This window comes from Nematolebias whitei, chromosome 7 (assembly GCF_014905685.2).
Source record: "Nematolebias whitei isolate Nwh7 chromosome 7, NemWhi1, whole genome shotgun sequence".
Classification (NCBI taxonomy): Eukaryota; Metazoa; Chordata; class Actinopteri; order Cyprinodontiformes; family Rivulidae; genus Nematolebias; species Nematolebias whitei.
This window is the reverse complement of record NC_056504.1, coordinates 22891621-22906005: the sequence shown is the minus strand read 5'-3', so window position 1 is coordinate 22906005 and position 14385 is coordinate 22891621. Positions and strand designations below refer to the sequence as shown.

The 14385-nt window shown below is 42.5% G+C and overlaps 1 protein-coding gene across 1 annotated transcript in view; it reads right to left on the bottom strand.

Moving 5' to 3' along the window:
* txnrd3 (thioredoxin reductase 3) overlaps positions 1–14385 on the bottom strand; it is an 81637-nt gene that overhangs the window by 11071 nt on the left and 56181 nt on the right. The window contains exons 12-13 of the mRNA XM_037678687.1: positions 10420–10576; positions 10215–10322 (exon numbers count right to left, since the gene is read on the bottom strand). Coding sequence (XP_037534615.1) covers positions 10215–10322; positions 10420–10576 — 265 coding nt within the window. The remainder of the gene's footprint in view (positions 1–10214; positions 10323–10419; positions 10577–14385) is intronic.

Here is a 14385-nt window from a genome sequence, read left to right as displayed (position 1 = left end):
TCTGCTGGTGGCTGCATGCAGGCCCTCAGGTGGTCTGTGGCGGCGGTCGTGGGTCACCGATCTGGTAGCCTGGCTGTGCTGGTGTGGGTTCGGGGTGGGCACGGGGGCTTGGGGTTCTGGGGGCTTGTCGCCCCCGGGCTTGGGCCTGTGGGGTTCGGGGATCTTGGGCTCTGGCGGGCGGGTTGCCGGGCTCTGGGCCAGCTTGCGCTCTGGTGCCCGGTTCTGGGCGGGGGCCTTCGGCTCGCTGGTGGGTTGTGGGTTCATGGGCTGGGGGGTTGGGTGTTTGGGGGCGTGACCAGTGGCCCCTAAGAGGGGGTAGTTTGACCCAGCCTAGGTGTCTAGTGTGCTATGTGTTTTGAGAGATGTCCGAATGAGGGGTGGGTGTAGTATTTCTTCTGGGGTGGGGATGGGGTGGATGTCCTTGGGGGCGGCCCGGGACTGTGCATGGCCGGCTGGCTGGCCCCTTTCCTGTGGTGGGGGCTCGCTCCCGGTGCTTCCTGGCACTGTCGGCGGTTGGACGGGCGCTCTTGGCCGGGTCGTCCTGGTGGGGTTTGGCTCCATCTGGTAGCGGGCTGACTGCGGTTTGTGGGGGTCCTGGTGACCCTCGGGTGTGTAGGCTGCTGGTGCAGCTTCTGGCGGCCCTCGGGGCTCTGTCCCTCTCTGGTCTGGAGCTCAGCGGGCCTGGCGGTCGGTCCAGATGGAGAGGTGTCTTGGCCTCAATCCCTGGGTGGACCTTGGGGAGCTGGGGGGGGGGGGGGTCTGTTGGGTCAGTGGGGGAGCTGACTCCCTGTGGGAGCATTTGCTCTCACAGTTATTTCTCCCCATCCCTCACCATGCACCTCCACCCTCTTCATTTCAATTCCATACATTTAGGGTTGTTTGGGCTCGGGTGTGCTGCAACAATTTTACATCTTTGTTGACCATAGCCACCTGGGACTCAATTTTATTGTACACCTTAGGCGACATTCATTCATAACATCCTCATGACATTCATATATAGGAACTTGAGGTGGGCACATGGCTATGGGTGGTGGGATGACCTTACTCTCACCCCCTGTGCCTGTGCTCACTTACAACGGTTGCATTTAGACACTAGGGTTTGGATAGAGTTGGGGTGGAGGGGAAACTGGCACCATGCCAGCCTTTGCTCCTTCTTCTTTCCTTTTTAATGGCACTATACAACAACACACATCAACAGCACATCTAGTGTGTCGGGGTCTTATTTTTTATTTTTATTTTTTTTCCTCTTCCTACCCACCTAGTTCCCTGACTGCCATTCCGGGGGTGGGGTCCGGGAGAAGGGCAGGCCATCGGGTGTTGACCAGGACTATGTGGGGGTTCAGGGTCTGGGGGTTGCCATGGGCGGTGCTGGCGCTGTGCTCTCCCTGGGGTTGTTTGGACCCCCTGAGCTTGGCTCTTGGGTGCCATGGTTGGCCCGCTGGCCGGGGTGGCTGCCGGGGCCTGGCGGGCGGTCGGCTGGGGGTGCGTGCTTGGTTGTTGGCGGTGTGTGGGGGTGGTCGGTGGCGTGTCCTCTTCATGGTGGGGGGTATAGAGTGTGTATCGGGAATAAGAATGAAATGTATCGTTATTGTATGTCTTTGAGTGAATGTGAGATTGAGGTTGGGATTGTGTGATTGTGTCTGTGTATGAATGGGTATTTGTTAGGCCGAGACTCGGACTGCCCCCTCTTTGATACAACTGGGGGTGCTTGGCATCGCGCCCCTATCGCGCGCCCCCCTGGTGGGGTGTGCCCTTGCCTGCCGGCGCGCTTGGGGCCCTTGGTATCGGGGGCTGGGCGCTTGGGCGTGTGTTGGCTCAGCCTGGTGTCTGCCTGGTGGGGCTCGGGTCCTCTGGCCCTGTCGGGCCTTAGCCTGGGTGGTGTGAGTCCTCGGTGCCCGGGACTCGGTGCCTGGACCTGGACCTACATCGGTTGCGGCGGGTGCCGACGGAGGCCTATGAGTTTGTCGCTGTTGGCCCCGGGGGGTCACTGTATGTGGTTGCTGGTGGGGATCTTCCGGTTCTCCCCTGTGGTCCGTTCTGGGGGGTGGGTGAGTGGTTCGTCCTGTGTGGGTGGCTCTGGGGGCTACGCGATCGGGGTCCCTCCTGGGGTCTTGGGCTCTGGTCCCCCCTTTTTCGTCTGCCTCTGGTCTTGGGGGTCGGGTCTCTGCTGCTTCACAGTTACTAATAAATGTTCTATTAGAGAAGCCTTATACACTTATGCATGCTCACAACCACACACAAATAGAAGCAGGGATGCTTATGTAGGCTTTATATGTAGATATATAGATATGTATGTGAGTGTATATTCATGTGTATGTATGTATGTATGTATGTATATAGGCGTAGGTATGGGTATATATATTTATGGAAACTTACTGCAAAGTCATGAATATTTTAAGTTCTTTATACATATGTATTTTGTTGCTGTGTTTTGTCATGTTCTTTGCAGGTGAACAGACAGTGGCCGGGTGTTTTGACGTGTGCTCTCTTTGTGTATATTTCTTATATTTTGGAGTCTTACTTTGTCTTTTTTTTCTTTCTATCCTATTAAAAAACAAAAAAACAAACAAACAAAAAAAAAAACCTACACTAGATAGTCACTATAATAAATATTTCATAATAATGGTGTGGAGAGGATGGCTGTAAGGGGAGAAGGGAGGCCATCACAAAAAAAAAAAAAAAAAAGAAAAGATTACCAGAATCTGCTCAACTGTTATTATGTTATAAATTTTTTGGTTCTAGGATGAAGTGAGGCAAAAAGTCAAAAATTCAGAAAAGACAGTTATCGGTTATCGGCCGTACAACTGTGGCCCAAGAGATTCAGCTGAAAGCCCTGGTGAACCTTTTATTTGAACCTGCAGAGATTTGAACAGCTGATCTGAAGCAAACAGGCAGCTGTTCACCTGAACTGAGCACTCCTGCTGTGTTTGATGGTCTCCTTCTTCGCCATCCATCCATCCAACCATCCATCCATCCATCCATCCATCCATCCATCCATCCATCCATCCATCCATCCATCCATCCATCCATCATCTTCTGCTTCAGGGTTGTGGGAGCAGCATCTTTACCAGGGAGGCACAGACATCAACAGCCACCTCGTCAACACTTCTAGGAGGACCCCATAGTGTTTGCAGACCAACTGACTATTTATTAAGTAATATCCTGATGCATGCTCAATAATCCAGGTAGAAAAATCCAAAAAAGTATAATGTGGTCCTCTGGTCCAGAGGACCAGATTGAACTTTTTTGGAATACAGTTTATAATAAACAAGCAATAAATGTTTTTTGTTTGTTCGTTTTGTTTTTTGAATGTCCAGAGGACCAGACTTAACATTTTTAGATTAATAAGTAATAAATTTATGTTTTTAAATTTAATGAAAGACAAACTTAAAATTTAAGGACAAAATTTAATCTAATTGTTTTCAAGTCTGTAGCTTATTGCAAAAGCAGTTTCAAAGATTACAGCACAGTGTGATGTTTTGCCATTTTAACATGAACCTTGTGCATATCTGTAAATAATAAAAGTGAAGATATTTTTAATACATCTTTATTGTAAAAATTTATTGTAGTGAGAGAGCAGAGAGATGGTTTCAGCTCAGGGGTGCTCTCTTACATTTTATAATATCTGGACTAGTTCAAGTACATGATATTATACTTAATTTAAACGGATTCTTTCATTTTTCTGGACTGAGTAATATCGTGTTTTGAATATTAAATGTGGATGGAAACGTGTTTAAATTTCTGACTCACCAACAACAGTGGGTCGTTTATTTTAAACGATTTAAAACACATCACACATTTACATTAATTGGCAGATTGATTACAATTAACACAGCTTAATTAATGAGCTTTACAATGAGAAATCATACGGCCATGATTTCTCACTTGCAACTGAAATACAACAGACATTTCTGAAAATATCTGGATTAATTACTGGCAGATAGAAGAGTTTTAAAGATGGGGAATGAAGGAGTTTAAATGGAGAGAAAAGATGTGTGAGGGAAAATGTCTGTATAACCAGAAACAACACGCTCCTTTAGACGCAGCTTGACCCACGGTACACTCGCAGTTGAAGATCGACTCTTTTACCTTTGCAGACGATAGTTTCGGCTTCGGTGTAGAGTTTTCTTTCAACTCTTTTCAGCGTCTCCGTAAGAACAGCTGTGACCTCAGGAGTCGTGAGATCATCACAGAACAGACTTCCTCATCGTTCAGAGCGTTCGTCGGGTAGAGCCACAGCGAGACGTCGTGGCATCGACGGACTCTTGTCACTCCATTAGAAACTGCTCTGAACTTCTGTTCCTCTGAACTTCTCTCGTTCAGGAACTTCTCGTTCGAGGTTCTCCCTGGAACTCTGGTTCTCTCTGGAACTCTTGTTCTGCTCTGGAACGTTGTTCTCCTTGGAACTAGGAAGTGTCGACCCTTTTAAAGAGGTCACTTCCGGTTCCTTCTGGGAACTTCCTGATTGGTTGAACGAACCAACCGGGGTGTGGTTTTTAGAGACGTCAGAGGGTCACTACATGTCAAGGAGACAGCGTAGATGTTTAAAAATATAACAGAAAGATGTTTTGAAACAGACAGACAGACAGGAGCCAGTTTCCTTCTATCTATCTGAGAGAGTTAAACATGACATTTCGTTCCGATAAACATGTTTTTGACCGTTCTCTGACTTTTGACCGACATCAAAACTTGCTCATTTCAGACAGAAAATCAAAAATGCATAATTACTTGCAACAGGCATTTTAACTTGATTTCTACTTTGAATGAGGATTAAAAATCATTAATACTGTTTCACAGTTGATTTAAAATGAGTAGTTCACTTCAACATTTAAAATGGTTTGAACTAAACACACTTTTGATTATCAAGACATGGTAAAATAGTAATGATAATAAAAAAGAGAGTGTTCTTTCAATTGATTAGTGCAGGACACACTTAGAAAGTCTCTGGATGAGCTTAATTTGTGTTTCTGGACTCAAATCAATGAAATAACAGTTCCTGTCCCAAGAAGGCCCTCAGGGTCAGGTTTTGACCTGAGGCTTAGATCACTACACTATACTAAAATGGAAAAAAGTTACAGCTCATGAGGTACTCCATTAAAGCATAACATCTCTTCCACTACATCGTGTGACAAAACCTTCAGGGTGTTCTTCTTCTAATATGTTTAGTGGTGGCTAGTAAGTAGCTTAAGGGAGCACTACCGCCACTAGGTGGTAAGACCAGTTGGATTCTAGTCCCTGCCTACAGAGCCGGTCCAGAAGTGTAAATGGAAACGCAACGAGACATGAGCCGATCTGAACCGACACGAACTGATCGATCCGCACTGTGACAGTGGAAAAGGGGCAATAGTCCCTCCAGCGTGTCCTGGGGTCTTCCTCTGGGTCTCCTCCCAGTAGAACGTGTCTGGAACACCTCGTCCAGGAGGCATCCTAACCATAGATGAGGGTAGGAATGTAGATCGACCGGTAAATTGAGAGCTTTGCTTTTTGACTCGGCTCTCTCTTCACCACGACAGACCGGTACAGTTCCCGCTCCACTGCAGATGCTGCACCTATCCGCTTATCGATCTCTCGCTCCATTTTTCCCTCATTCGTGAACAAGACCCCAAGATACTTAAACTCCTCCACTTGGGGCAAGACCTCCTCCCCGATCCGGAGAGGGCACTCTACCCTTTTCCAGCTCAAGACCTTGGATTTGGAGGAACTGATCCTCATCCCGGCCGCGTCACACTCTGCTGCAAACTGCTCCAGTGAACGTTGTAGATCACGATCTGATGAAGCCAATAGGAGTACGACCCACAACAAGTAAACCAACCTTAAACGCTGGGGTGACCGTGTCTTTTCTGCGGCTGCACCTCGACTCTGGAATACGCTCCCACTTGATCTACGTCAGATTACTGAACTTGGCCCTTTTTAAATCGAAGCTTAAGACTTTTTTCATTCCAACAGGCTTTTAGTACTTAAATATGTGGTGACATTTCAGGTTTTCTTTTTGTTATTTTGTTGTTTTTCTTGATTTTAAATTGTTGTCATGTTAATTACTGTTTTTGTTAAGCATGTTGGTCACCATCACCATGGTTGTGTAAAGCGCTATAGAAATAAATAAATTAAATTAAAACTATTAATACTGACAAAGTTGAGTTTTATGTTTATTTGACAGTGATTTCAAATTTCTTTGAAGACTAAATACAAATAAAAGGTTTAAATTAATTTATTTGTACAGTTTGTACAGTTTTTCTAAGGTTTGTATATTGTTTATATTGATTTCAGAATTATATTGCTATCAACCGAAATTAATAAATATATTGTGATAATAGTTTTGGCCATATCGTCCAGCCCTACTGAATCCAACCTAAGACTGACCCTTAAGGTCAGAGCCAACTAAGATGCTCAAAGTGATTACGGTCCAGTTTTCTGGAACCAGAACTCAGGGTCTTGTTTTAAAATTAAACAGAAAACCTATTTCCCCAACATTTCAATAAAGTTTACATCCAAAAAAGTTCAATCTGGTCCTCTGGACATTCAAAAAACAACAAAACAAAAAAACAAAACAAAACAAAAAATATGTAGAAACGTTTCATCTCTCATCCGAGAGACTTCCTCAGTCTGAGGTGCTGTATTCAGCTCAGTCTCTTAAATAGCACCTTCTCAGAGTGGATCAACCAGTTTGCTGCTGACAACCAAAACCAGCTGCTCACATGGTCAAGAAGGACCATCAGCCTAACAATGGATCATTAGCACACTGATGGCTTTTTACAATTCACAGGGGGTTGAGTGATACTAGCAATCACAGCATTGTAAGAGGGGGACAGCTGAACCCGGAGGCTTCCACCCCTGTTTAATGATGGACGATTTCTTTTCACAAAGATGGCCTCTTTTACTCCTTTCTCAAACCATCGTTCCTCTCTGTTGTAGTAGTAACGTACGGACGTACGCCACCAACTGTAGTATGACATATAGGGATATATATGCATACTTTTTCACGAATTCCTCATCTTTCTGACTGTGTAAATGTTGTGCATTGAATTTTAACAGAAATGTAACGAGAGACGTTATTATCTTTGACCCATCAAATGAATGCGGTCATTTATTTTCAGAATCAAAGTTTAACATCAAACATTTACATTAATTTGGCAAAATATGAAAATAATAACAGACAAGTTTCACAAATAATGGACATCAATCACACAGCGGTGATTGAGGACTTAGCTTCAGATATTTCTAAATATCTGTACTGATTTTAGGAGAAAGGAGAGTTTAAGATGGAAATGGAGATTTATCTTACAGAGAGATTTGTGAGGGAATTAATCTGTTTGACCAGAAAACGTGCACGCTCCATCAGATCTCAGCTTGCGACGGTACACTCGGTTGAAGTAGATCGTTACCTGGTTGATGATAAATCAGCTCGGTATAGAATCCTTCAGACTCTTTCAGCGTCTCCGTTGAGCAGCTGAAATCCTTCGAGAGTCGTACGAGGTTGTTCAAACAGATGTTATAATCCCAAAACGTCTTTGGATCATCCTGAACGCGTTTGCATCCAAGAACTCTAACTCCATCAACTCATCAGCACTCTCTTTGTGGAACTCTCAGAGTTCTGCAGCATCAGACTCTTTTTAGCTCCATTAATCTTCAGCGTCTGGCTTCAGACTTCAGACTCCAGCACTCTCTTTTTGAACTCATTCCTGAGCTAGAACTCAGCAACTCAAACTCCAGCAACTGCTCGTCTCAGCTTCTCCTGAACTGGGAAGTTGCCACATTTTAAATGGGTCGACTTCCGGGTCATTTGAGAGCTTTCTGATTGGTCGATGACCAGAACAGAGGTGCGGTTTGTGATGTAAGGTGTTATGAAAAGTCAAGGTCAGAGAATGAGATTGTTCAATGTAGATGAACAGATGCTGGGATATATTCATCATTTAACGCGGGTTCCTCATTTTTCTGGACTGAATAAAACGTGCATTGAATTTAAGGAAATGCAAAGTGAGACGTCATTTAAATTTGACCCATCAAAATGAATGCGGTCATTTATTTACAGAATCAAATTTAACATCAAACATTTACATTAATTTGGCAAATTATGAAAATAACAATATAAGCAATCAATCAGGAAAAATCATACGGCCATGATTTTTCCGTTGCTGCACCACAGACATTTATAAACTGTACAACTATGATCTTTTACCCACACGGATGTGAATAAGCACTTTACACAGACATTTCTAAATATCTGGGAGAATTTCTACTTCATAGGAAAGTTTAAAGATGGAAAGAAGTTTAGAGGGAGTAAAGGATGGGGTTTGAGGGAAATTGAATGGTCACCAGAACCGACACTCTCCATCAGAAGCCCAGCTCGCCTCGGTACGCTTGGTAGGAAACTTGACCCATTACCTTTCTGATGATAATCAGCAGATATGGTGTTCCGTTAACGCTACCGGTCCAGCGTCTCCTTAGAATGCCTGTAGCCCGTCAGAAGTAGTGGCGAGGCTCTGTTCGACACACATTCACCTCAGTGGAAAATGTTATAATCCCATGGAACTCGGAAGAGCTTTGTTGTCATGTCAGGAACTCCAACAGCACTCCATCAGAACTCCAGAACTCTAGAAGTCTGACAACTCTCCAACTCCGTGAACTCTGTAACTCCGTGAGTCGTAAGTCACTCTGAGTACCTGTGAGTCTGTGTAGACCAGGAAGTACTGACATTTTAAAGACTCTTTCCCGGTTCACTTTTTGGGATTTTTCATTGGTCAGAAACGACCAGAAGGGGTGTGTTTTTGTGACGTAAGAGGTTAGAGACAGTGAGAATTGTTATGGGACAGCTCAGAAATGTTCTCACAGACCGAGAGGGTTCTGTTTTGGCGTGCCTAAGAAACAGGTGCAAAACATCTCTATTTACGTCTGAGAGGATTCTAAAACATGACAGTTTTAACATAACAACTTGTTTTTCGTTTGACTGTAACACTGTAACAACTAACAGAAAGATTATTGCAGAAACCAGACTTCGTGGAGTCTCACTCTGCTGTATCTTCTCAAATAGTTAAACATGACATTTTTTCTCAGTAAACATTTTAGTTGACCGAGAACCGACCTTTAACATACTTACATTGCAGACAGAAAAATCAAGAAATGCATATTAACCTGATTTCTTCTTTGAATGAGGAATAAAAATCATTACTTACTGTTTATGTAAAATAAAAATGAGTAGTTCTCTTCAACCTGTAAACATTGAGTAAACTAACACAATTTGATTATCAAACATTTGTAAAATAGTAATGATCATAGAGAATTGTCTTTTCTGCTTGATTAATTCAAGAAAGAAAGTCACCAGATGGCTCAAACTGTATTTCTGGATGCAGATCAATGAAATAACAGTCTCTGTTCATCTGATCAAGATTTGGGGTCAGATCAGGTTCACTACACTGTTCAGGATGTGAACATCTTCATCCTTGAAAGAGTGAGCGCTGGCCTGGAGATGAGTGTAGACCGCAGAATCCTGGCCTAATGATGTTGATCTTCTGTGCTGGGCCATCCTTTTGGCCAGTGGCTGTTTAGTTTCCCCGATGAAAGACTGATCACAGCCCTCCTGATAATGAACAGCATACACAATATTACTGTTTGTGCCGGGGGACTGGATCTTTGTGAAAAGAAATCGTCCATCATTGAACAGGGGTGGAGGCCTCCGGGTTCAACTGTCCCCCTCTTACAATGCTGTGATTGCTAGTATCACTCAACCCCCTGTGAATAGTAAAAAGCCATCCATGTGCTAATGATCCATTGTTAGACTGATGGTCCTTCTTGACCATGTGAGCAGCTGGTTTTGGTTGTCAGCAGCAAACTGGTTGATCCACTCTGAGAAGGTGCTATTTAAGAGATTGAGCTGAATACAGCACCTCAGACTGAGGAAGTCTCTTGGATGAGAGACGAAACGTTTCTACATTTTTTTGTTTTGTTTTGTTTTCTTGTTTTTGGAATGTCCAGAGGACCAGATTGAACTTTTTTGGATTTTTCTACCTGGATTATTGAGCATGTATCAGGAAATAAAGTTTACTTAGTGAATACATTTCTTGTTTTGTTTTACATTTTCCGTGTGTTCTGTGTTGTATTAGTTTAGCGTCAGTATTTGTCACCAAGGCGCTCCACACATAAACCTAACGTGATAAACGGAGACAAAAAGCTCCACAAAGAGGTGAACCAGATCCGTCACCAATCATTCAGGATGTTACCTCGATGTTGTCCTGTCCATACAGCTCGGTGGCTTTCTCCTCTGACAGTCCACAGGCTCCGTACTCCAGGGGGGTAAAGACGGTGGTGGGAACGTTGACATAGTCACACTGCCAAGGAAACAGCTCAGAGGTCAATTATTTACTCGAGTCATTACAGACATGTCCAGGTTGTCTTGTTAAAGTTGAACCAAGTAAAGACTCGTACCTTGACTGTGGATCCAGCATAAAGGCGACGAGCCAGCAGCTTTCCAGCTTGAATGGCTACAGGAGTCAGCTCCCACTTGTTCTCCAGGATGTCTCCAATGGCGTAGATGTGTGGCACGTTGGTCTGCTCCTCATCATTCACGGGAATTTTCCCATTTCTACAATAAGACGTTGAGGGGACAGCAAGAAATAAAGCTGGCTTCAGCTCAGTTCTTTCTTGTTAATGTAGCTCTAAATAACCTTTTCCATCCTCTTGTTGGGATTCAACAAGTGAAACAACTTTTCAAGTACAGTCCAATCGCATCGAAACAAGAAGTAACTAAAGTGGAAAATAAATAATAAACCCAACAAATTAGTTAATGTTCACAGAGCACATCTCATGTTTCTACAACATGACCAGGACATTAAACCAATTTAAATGTTCAACAAAACTGTAAGCAAACGACCAATTAGTTGCTACAGATAATTATTGCACATGATTTGGCACAACTTGTCCATGTTAATCTAGTGTAAGACCACATGCATTTACATAAGATGGTCTTAGACAATCTTATCGCAAGCAGAACTGGTTTGTTCCACTTTGGAGTAAGCTGTTGGGGGAAGAATCAGTTTTGTTGTGCGTTTCCTTGACTGATGAGGCCTTCCAGACCAAAGGCAAAACGTTTCAGCACAAAAAAAAGAAACTGTCCAGATGACCCGACTGAAAAATGTTGGATTGTATACCTGGATTATTGAGCATGGACTTTGTTGTTGACTGTTGCACTTCGCTCACACAATTTGCTGCTTCTGTCCCTTTTGCTCGGACTGAATTTGGTAAGAAGGCTTTCGTTCACACTGCTTCCTCTTCTTGGGAGTTGCTACAAGAATCTCTGAGATTGACTGAATTCATCTCATTCAGTACTTTTACATCCAAACTAAGTTATTGAGGCCAATTCAATGACATTTATTGGCCAATTCAATGACAATTATTGGTTTTAATAGCTAGCTTGTTTTATAGTACCTGTTTTTAAAGCTCATTTCCTTTAACCGTGTCATTTTTTGTGTTGCATTTGTTGCTGCCTGTTGGCCAGGTCTCTCTTGAAAACAAAAAGAGTTTTTTAATCTCAATGTTTTTTTTTTTAATCCTGGTAAATAAAGGTTAAAAAATAAAATAAAAATCAGGTTGAGGATATTTGCCCTCTGCTGTTTTGCTTGGCATTAGCTTGAAAATGACTAAAAGTACATTGAAACACTTCAAAGGCAGCCGTGTTGAAACCATCCACTCCTTCACTCTGAGTCAACCTTTTTTTAGATGTTTGAAAGAAATGTAAATTAATATTTTTCCCACTTGGTGTCATTGAAACTCATGTGGTCCAACAACGTACACAAGAAGAAGCTGTATATTAAGTAATAGGCAAAATCTAACGTGGCCTGTTGAGCCAACACAGCAGCACATTAATCTGACAGACTGAAAATACTTTTATTATCTACAAGAGTCTTATGTAACATGAGTTATCCTCTGCCTGAGCTGTGGAGCTCAAGGAAGCATCACAACGTTCCTACAGCTCTCCTGATTCAACTTTCCACACACAAACTTTGTACAGCTACAGCTGCATACGAACAACAAACTCCTGAAAATAAAGGACAGTTATTATAAAAGAGTAAGTATGTTCAATCATCCAGGTAAATAACTGACAATTATTTAAGTATTTCCACCCCCATTATTCAACTACAGACCCTTTCCAAAAATTGAGAATATCATGGAAAAGTTGTTTAACTTCCATAATTCCATTCAAAAAGTTGATCTTCAATAGATGATAGATTCAGGGCCCACAATTTAAATGATTTCAAGCATTTATTTATTTTTACATAATTTGGGCTTCCAGCTCATGAAACTCACGAAACAAGATTAAAAAAAAAAAAAATTAGAATAATGTGAAGACATCAGCCCACACTACTCAGTTTTTGCAGAAAAAAAAGAAAAAAGAAATTAGGATCACAACAAATCAATCAAAATATGGTACTTTCAAAACAATATGTCGATCTTCATTACTTGGTTGGGAATCCCTTTGCCTAAATCCACTGTTGCCACTGTGTTTGCTCAGGATGGGATATTACAACGAAGCCAAGATTCAACTTGTCTGCTGGATTCCTTAGATAGAGAACTTTACTAATTGGCTTTTATATATGTGAAGGTTTCTGTAAAGTGCCCTGAGACAACTTTGTTGTGATTTGGCGCTATATCATCATCAAATTTATTTATAAAGCACTTTAACATAGCCATAGCTGAAACAAAGTGCTGAAACATCAGTTAAAAACAAGATAAAAGACAGCATAAAAACAGAGCTACAAACCCAAGCACACAACTCAATTTAAAACACAATAAAACAACAAGTTAAACAGATAAAATCAACACCAATAAAATAAAGTAAAATCAAGACTCAGTTGGGTTGAAGGCCAATGAATAGAGATGAGTTTTTAGATGGGTTTTAAAAATAGACAGCGAGGGGGCCTGTCGAATGTACAAAGGCAGTGTTCCATAATTTAGGGGCACTAACAGAGAAGGCCCTGTCTCCTTTAAGCTTCCTCTTACTCTTGGGGATGACCAGAAGCAGCTGGTCAGCAGACCTGGGTGACCGAGGTGGAGTGTAATGGTGGAGAAGCTCTGTTAAATAAGGGGGGGGGCAAGACTATTTAAAACCTTAAAAACAAACAAAAGAATTTTAAAATAAACTCTAAAATACACGGGCAGCCAGTGAAGAGAAGCCAGGACAGGTGTGATGTGCTGTCTTTCGTGTGTTCCAGTTAAAAGACGTGCAGCAGCATTTTGCACCAGCTGCAGACGTGCGAGTGAGGACTGGCTGACTCCGAGATAGAGAGAATTACAGTAATCCAGCCGTGATGAAATTAAGGCATGGATTACTGTTTCAAACTGTTGCCTTGAAAGAATAGGTTTTACTTTTGCCAATTTTCTCAAATGATAAAAAACAGACTTTACTGTGGCCCTTATTTGACTGTCGAGTTTAAAATCACTGTCCATCTTAAAACCAAGATTTGTAACTGTAGACTTTACGTACATTGTTATGGGGTCTAAGTCGACTGAAGGGCTCAAACAAGCTCCACTAGGTCCAAAAACAAGTACCTCAGTCTTTTTTTCATTAAAATGCAGGAAGTTTAGGGCCATCCAAGCTTTAAGATCCTCAAGACACGATAAAAGAGGTTTAATGGACCAGGCATCAACTTGCCTCAAAGGAACAGATTTGGCAAGCATCAGCATAGCAGTGAAAGGAGATGCTGTTTTTTCTAAAAAATGATCCTAGAGGAAGCAGATATAAAGAAAAAAGCAAAGGCCCTAAAATTGATCCCTGAGGTACGCCACATGACAAAGGAACAGAATAGGATTCATGCCCAGCAGTTTTTACAGAGAAAGTTCTGTCAGTCAGATAGGACCCCAACCACTCCAGAGCAGTCCCACCAGTGCCTACTTGATGCTGTAGACGTGACAATAAAATGCTGTGGTCCACTGTGTCAAGCGCAGCAGTTAAGTCCAGTAAAACAAAAATCACATGATCACCTGAGTCACATGCCAGGAGGACGTCATTAAAAACTCTCAGCAGAGCTGACTCTGTGCTATGGAGAGTTTTAAATCCAGACTGGAACACATCCATGATGTTATGTTCATCCAGGAAGGATTTTAACTGAGCATAAACAATTTTCTCCAAGATTTTTGACAGGAGGGGAAGCTTAGGGATGGGCCTAAAATTCCCCAACACAGTGGGATCGAGACCAGGTTTTTTTAATAGGGGCTGTACAACAGCATGTTTAAAATTAGCAGGGACTACTCCAGATAAACTACTGTTAAAAAGGTCAAGAACCAAGTGTTTATAACAAGGGAAAACCTCTTTAAGAAATATCCTGATGCATGCTCAATAATCCAGGTAGAAAAATCTAAAAAAGTTAAATCTGGTCCTCTGGACATTCAAAAAAA